At 61.3% G+C, this 7191-nt stretch overlaps 1 protein-coding gene across 4 annotated transcripts in view; it reads right to left on the reverse strand.

The window, feature by feature from the left end:
• The window catches only part of ARHGAP45 (Rho GTPase activating protein 45), a 21016-nt gene extending 15327 nt beyond the window's left edge, over positions 1 to 5689 (reverse strand). Inside the window, exons 1-2 of one of the 4 annotated variants that reach the window (XM_007994570.3) lie at positions 5346 to 5689; positions 4089 to 4419 (exon numbers count right to left, since the gene is read on the reverse strand). In XM_007994570.3, the coding sequence (XP_007992761.2) occupies positions 4089 to 4419; positions 5346 to 5435 (421 nt within the window). In that variant the 5' untranslated portion in view covers positions 5436 to 5689. Of the gene's footprint in view, positions 1 to 1462; positions 2311 to 4088; positions 4420 to 5166; positions 5299 to 5345 lie in introns of those variants that run through there. The other 3 variants (XM_037994559.2, XM_007994569.3, XM_007994571.3) reach the window with 3 other exon arrangements.
• Between the last annotated feature and the right edge of the window lie 1502 nt (positions 5690 to 7191).

Genomic DNA, 7191 nt, shown 5'->3' on the forward strand with positions numbered 1-7191 from the left:
TGGGTTGAGCCCAGGAATTCAAGACCAGCCTGGGCAATACAGTGAGACCCTATCTCTGTAAGAAATTAAATAAATAGCAAGGCCGGGCGTGGTGGCTCAAGTCTGTAATCCCAGCACTTTGGGAGGCCGAGACGGGCGGATCACGAGGTTAGGAGATCGAGACCATCCTGGCTAATACGGTGAAACCCTGTCTCTACTAAAAAATACAAAAAACTAGCCGGACGAGGTGGCAGGCGCCTGTAGCCCCAGCTACTCCGGAGGCTGAGGCAGGAGAATGGCATAAACCCGGGAGGCGGAGCTTGCAGTGAGCCGAGATCCAGCCACTGCACTCCAGCCTGGGCGACAAAGTGAGACTCCGTCTCAAAAAAAAAAAAAAAGAAAGAAAAGAAATAAAATAAATGACAAAAAGGTAAATGCCCTTTTCGAACGTTCTCAAATGGAAGAAGAAAAAAGCAGAGAGGGCCAAGCATGGTGGCTCACACCTGTAATCCCAGCACTTAGGCTGAAGCAGGCAGATCACTTGAGGTCAGGAGTTCGAGACCATCCTGGCCAACATGGTGAAACCCCATCTCTACTAAAAATACAAAAATTAGCTGGGTGTGGTGGGGGGCCCCTGTAATCCCGGCTACTTGGGAGGCTGAGGCAGGAGAATCGCTTGAACCCGGGAGGTGGAGGTTGCAGTGAACTGAGATCGTGCCACTGCACTCCGGGCCTGGGTGACAGAGTGAGACTCCTCCATCTCAAAAAGAAAAGAAGGAAAGGAAAGGAGGTCGGGGAGGGGAAGGAAAGGAAAGGGAAAATAAAGAAAAGAAGAAAAGAAAGAAGGAAAAAAGCAGAGAGTATAGGCGAAACATGGAGAGCCAGGCACACACCATGTGGTGAAAACAAACCCACGGAATTCTAGGAGGGGAAAGGTGCCAGAGAGGACAGAGGCCAGCGGGAGGGGCAGTTTTGACACTTGACTGTACCGCCCAGAGAATGCCCCAAATACAAAGTGAAATCTGAAAAAATAACTGCCCCGTCTCTTTCGGCACCGAAGACCCCAGGTGAACGTCACCTCCGGGAAGAGACCGCCCGAGTCACCCGCCAGAGATTCCCCACTGACCGCCGGAGCACGTCTTCGCTGCTGGATGCGGCGGACTCCGGGAATGGGACTGGGGCTCCAGGAGCTCGGGGAAGCCGCTGGGAGGTCCCGGCCACGCCCCTTCCCGGGACCTTCCTGCCCCGCGCCCGCCACTCCGCGCGCGCGGCCCGGGCCTGCGCCCCCGCTGTCCCCGCGCCGCCCCCACCCAGGAAGCCAGCGGCCGACACGACCCCTGCGCAGCGCAGGGATGCCCAGGTGCGCACGGCCAGGCCAGGCGCGCGGCAGCCGCTGCTCCCCCACCACGGGCGGCAAACGGCCCGAGCGCCACGTGCTCCCTTACGCGCTTGGGGACCCCGCACCCTGCACCTGTCCCCTCACCTCGGGGACCCGCCCGGCAGCGCACGGGGCCCTCGTCCAGCGCCGGGTGCGCACTCCCGCAGATACACATGGCGCAGCCGTCGGGGCGCGGAGACCGCGAGGGCGTGGGGCCTGGAGGCTGACCGATGGGGGTCTCCGGTGGCCAAACCGGCTCCGGCCGGTCCGCAGGCCCCGCCCCCGCGAGAGAAACCCCGCCCTGGCGTCCCGTTCGCCCCAGTCAGGGTCCCTCCTTACCCGCAGAGCTTCGAGGTGGGGAGGGTCGAGGACGGGCAGGGAAACTGAGGCCCAGACCTGAAGCCCGGGAACGAGGAAGCCCGGGAAAAGTCGGGGTGACCCCGAGCCACCCGCACCGTCCATGTGGGCCCCCTCCTAGCTGCCTGCACGCGGGTTCCCAAGCTGTGGGGTGGACCCCACAACCATCGCTGCAGGCAGGTGGCCCCATTTTATAGACAAGTCACCTGACACCTAGAGAGGGAATGGGCTCGCCAGGGTCTCAGCAGCTGAGAAGCATCGGGACTAGAGCCCACATCCTAGTGGCCAGGGTCTCCTCTGGCCTGGGGCGGCCCCGAGAGGCACAGAAGGCGCCCCCAGCCGGGCGCGGTAGATCAGGCCTGTTATCCCAGCACTTTGGGAGGCGGAGCCGGGAGAATGGTTTTAGCTCTCAGGAGTTCTAGACCAGCCTGCGCAATCGGGAGACCCTGGTCTCTACAAAAAGTACAAAAATTGGCCAGGCGCAGTGGCTCACGCCTATAATCCTGGCACTTTGGGAGGCCGAGGTGGGTGGATCACTTGAGGTCAGAAGTTCAAGACCAGCCTGGTCAACATGGTGAAACCCAGTCTCTACTAAAAAAAAAAAAAAAAAAAAAAAAAAAAAGGCCGGGCACGGTGGCACTCGCCTGTAATCCCAGCTACTCGGGAGGCTGAGGCAGAAGAATCACTTGAACCCAGGAGGTAGAGGTTGCATTGAGCTGAGATCTCGCCACTGCACTCCAGCCCGGGTGACAAAGTGAGACTCTGTTTCACACACACAAAAAAAAAAAAAAAAAAAAAAAAATCCAGGCGCGGTGGCTCATGCCTGCTGTAATCCCAGCATTTTGGAAGGCTGAGGCATGCAGATCATGAGGTCAGGAGTTAGAGACCAATCTGGCCAATATGGTGAAACCCCATCTCTACTAAAAATACAAAAATTAGCTGGGTGTGGTGGCACACAACTGTAGTCCCAGCTACTTGGGAGCCTGAGGCAGAAGAGTCACTTGAATCCAGGAGGCAGAGGTTGCAGTGAGCGAAGATCATACCACTGCACTCCAGCCTGGGCGACAGAGTGAGACTCCATCTCACCATCTCAAAAACAATAAAACAAAATAAGCCAGGTACAGTGGCTCATGCCTGTAGTCTCAGGTATTCAGGAGGCAGAGGTGGGAGGATGGCTTGAGCCCAGGAGTTCGAGGCTACAGTGAGCCTCGATCACACCACTGCACTCCAGCCTGGGCAACAGAGCAAGACCCTGTATCAATCAATCAATCATTCAATCAATCAATAAAAAGAAAACAATAAAAGAAAGTGTCCCACCCTGGCTGGCCCAGTTCGGACCTCCTGCAGGAGCCTGGGAGCTGAGCCCCGCCCAGGCCAGGCCTCCAAGGAAGCGCCAGGATCGGAAACGAACCGAGATTAGGGTTTCCCCAGGAAACCAGCCTAGCCCCCGCCCATGGGACCAGATAACCCAGGGGTTCCCACTCCTCCCAGCGGGGACCGGGACTTCCCCAACTAGCGCCCTGAAGGTGCAGAGGCCACTCCAACACTTGAGGTCCAGTCCTGGCTCTGCCCTGCACTGGCTGGGTGAGCCGGGCGTCAGGGCCTCACTAGAGACTCAGTTTCGTCATCTGTAAAATGGGCGCCTGCCTGGAGCAGATCAGAGCGCCTGGCATGACCCTTGCACTGTGGTTTCTAGGAGGAGCCGGGAGCTGAAGGCAGCACATGAGGTGCCCGCCTGGGCTGCCAGGGACAAACAGGAAGCAGATGAAAATAACTCGGCAGGAAGCAGGGCTGTCAGTGGCCGCGTGGAGGAGAAAACGGAACTGCCGGCCTGCAGGCTGCTGGGTCCCAGCACCTCCAGCCGCCTGATGCCCCCATCCTACCCCTTGCTGTGCCTCCTGAATCTCTTTCCATCCAGACCTCAGCCAACCCCCAGTTTGCTTCGTTCCAAGACACAGATCTGCGCCCATCTGTCCTGTGCTCTAACACCTTCTATAGCTCCCCATTGCCCTTCTGCCTGGCGTTGTCATGCCTTCATCCTACACCAGCGGCACCCCACACCTTGGCCTCCAAATGCATTCTCTGTTTCCATGTTTCTGAGCCCGTGCATGGGACATTTCCTCTGCCTTTCCCTCCTAATTGCCATCAGATCCTTTAAAATAAATAAATAAATTGGGCAACCTCCTGAGCCAGTGTACGCTCAGAGACTCTGCCACCAAACTCCTACACATCCCTCAAAGCCTTAGCTGTCATGGCCTCTCCCACACAGCCCTCCCTGCCATTCCCTTCTGAGCCTCCCCAAGTCCCTCCTTCCATCCTCCCTTGGGTCTGACTCTGTCTTCCACCCAGGCCTCCGTGTCTCCATGGCTCTCACCGTCATGCAACACACACTCCTTAAGTTTCTCAAGGCCCTCAGCGAAGCGGGCCACGTCGGCCAGCAGATGGGAGATGTCCTCGACGCCGTCTGGGCCGGCACCCTCGGTGGGCTGCTCGCCCGGGCTGGCAGCTGTCAGCGGGCTCCGGTGGCTCCGGCCCAGTGTCCAGGAGGCGGCACCCGACAGCGGGAAACCAGCTGCACTGGCGTGGCGGCTCAGGCTGGTAGGCCGCTTGAGGGTGCCTGTGGCCTTGGCGCTGGAGGACCCAGCGGACGGCTCCAGGCTTGGTCCAGGGAACACAGCATCAACTCCATCCTTCCTGGGCAGCTCCTTGGACAGGTCCGAGGGGAGCTCGTTAAAGGGATTTCCCGGCCTGGACACTGCCTCAGTTTCCCCAGAAATGAAGTGGGGCTGTGGAGGGCCATCATCACCCCGACCCCACGGGGGTCAAAGGCCAGAGGTCACAGGGCCGAGATTTGGTAGTGTACCCCCCCACCTGTTACCCAACATCCTCTTCCCTAGAGCTTTCACAAACAACGGTCCCTACCCAAACCACAGCCGGGGCGGGGCCTACGGGGAGGCGCGGGAGGGGGGTCCCCACTTCCTGGTGGGGGTGGGGAGGGTCCTCAGCCCTTCAAGCCCCCCTCAGGCTCCTACAACGCGGCTACTCTAAGTGAAGACACTTCTATGTCTGTACCCCTGAAGGTCTATGGACCCCCAGAGCCTATGGACAGCCCCAGGCCTGCAGACATCCCAGACCCCCCAGCTTTGTAGACCCCCCAGCTTTGTAGACCCCCCAGCTTTGCAGACACCCCAGGTCTGGAGACACTCCCCAGCCCTTGAACCTGGTGGATCCCATTAGAGGATCTGCTGCCAGTCAAACATCAACCCCATGGCCAGGCCACAGCCCTCCCATCTCAACGGCTCCCAGAGCCCCCAGATTGCCTAAGCCCCCAACCTGCAGCGGCCCAAACCCAACATTGTCCCAACTCGGCACCTTCCCTTCCTGCTCCCTGGGCCCCGCGGCCAGCCCTGGTTGGAGTGGAGGGAGGCGGTCACCACTCCCAGGATCCCTACCGTGAGCTGAATGCCGGGGTCCCGGCCTCTCTGCTGTGGCCCCCGCCGTCCCGCCCGGTAGGGGCTGTAACTGGCACGAGCCCCCAGCCGCCGCCCCAGCATGGGCCCCGAGTACAGGGCGGGTCCCTGTCCCCCTGCGGCCGGTGTCAGCTCCAGGTCTGCGCCCGGGCTCCACTCACCCCCGAGGGCTGCGGGCTGGGGCTTCCCGCGCGGTTCTTTTTCGAGATGGAAGGGGTTTTCATGAGATCTCGTTTCTTCCTGGAGAACATGATGGGGCCCAGGCCGGGAGCCCGAGGAGGCGGGCTGGTTCAGGCGGGCTGGGGGTCTCAGCGCTGCAGCTCCCGGCGCTGGCCGCTTCGGGACCACATTGTCGACGGCCACCCCCTCCCCAGCTGTCAGGCCCACGTGACAGGCCCGGGCGTCACTGGCGGGCCCTCCCCCCAACAGGAAAAGGCTTCGGGGAGGCGGCGACGCGGCCTCGCCCCCGACCCTTCCCGGCCTCAGCCTGCAGCTCTGCGGAGTGGGCGCGAAGGTGAGGTCGCAGGCCCCGCCCCCAGCCCCGGGCCGCGCCCCCCGCTTCCGCTTTCGGGAGCTCGGAGACGTGCGGCTCGCGGGGCGGGACGCGGAGCCCCTGCCTGACGCTGTGGCCCTCGGCGGGCACAAGGCGGCCGCCTGCAGGGCGCTGACCCTCACTCCCGGACGCGACTGGGCGTGCACAGACACGTGTGCACGATGACACGCAGAGACCCGGACCTCCACACACACTCAGACGCCACCAAGCTCCCGGAGCCTCACCCTCAGACCCCAGACACACGCACAGGCCGAAGCTGCGCCCCTACAGCCCCCTTTTCCCTGAAGGCAAGCCCCCGCTCCACCTCCTCCCCTGCAGACCCTAGGGTGTGGCCGGGCCCCAGCAGGGCGGGGCAGAGTAGGGTCACCCCCATCACCCGCCCTGCAGCCCCGGGAGGTGGGCCAGGTCGAGGACAGGCGGGGAAACTGAGGCCCAGAACCGAAGTCCTGGGTGCAAAGACTTCCAGGAAGAGTCAGAACAGTTCAGGTCACCCGGCCCTGTCCTTGTGGGCCCCTGCGTCAACCTGCTCCTAGGCTGCCTGCACAGGGGTTCCCAAGCTGTAGTGTGGACCCCACCATCGTCAGAATATGCTGAGGACACCTGGTTACCTCTGAGCAGCCCTGTGGGCCGTATTATGTTGCCCCAGATCTCAGCACTGCCCTTAGCAAAGGTCCCCAGCCCCGCCTCCCTTGCTGCATTCCAGTGGCTCCGGACCACCGGACGTGCTGGGCAGCAGGACGCAGGCACCCGTTGCTGATAACAGCCTGAGGCGGCATTGGCCAAGAGCTGGGGCATCTGCAGGCATACAGATCCCAGCCTCCTACCTTCCCCCAACCCCCATCCTCCAGTGTGAACTCTCTCCCCTCCCCAAATCTCCCTGCTGTCCCCTTCCAGAACCCCACTCCCAATCTCAAAACCCCAACCTCTTTCCCAAACCCCATTCCCACCTACCTCGGGTGGGAGGGGCAGATCTCTGGGGCACAGGACATGAAGGCCACAGCCCCTTGCTCCAAGTCCGGCTCTCCAGGCCTGGGTCCAAGTGCAAACCCAGCCTAGCAGACCCTTGAGAACTCTTTGCCCCCGACTCATGGCTCTGAGGGCCGGGATCGGGGGTGAGGGTCAGCTGAATGTCGGATGAGCTTCTGACCCGGCCAGGAGGCGTGTGCTCCAGGACACTGGGCTCCTCTAAGCTTCCCAGGACATTCCTGAGCCCTGACCTCATCCCCACTTCATGGCCAGGCACTTACAGGTAGCGCCCTTAGGCGCCAGCCCCACCTGGGCATGCAAGGACCTGGGGATGGTGACCAGGCTCTTATGAGACCCACACTCGCATCCCCATCTCCTGGGCTGATCACAGAGGCATTTACAGCTGGGGTCCAGTCAGCTGTAGACACACTCACACCTGTGTCCTACGAATCGCCACTTGGCCTATACGGGCACACTCAGCTTGCAAG

The sequence above is a fragment of the Chlorocebus sabaeus genome, chromosome 6 (genome assembly GCF_047675955.1).
Source record: "Chlorocebus sabaeus isolate Y175 chromosome 6, mChlSab1.0.hap1, whole genome shotgun sequence".
NCBI lineage: Eukaryota > Metazoa > Chordata > Mammalia > Primates > Cercopithecidae > Chlorocebus > Chlorocebus sabaeus.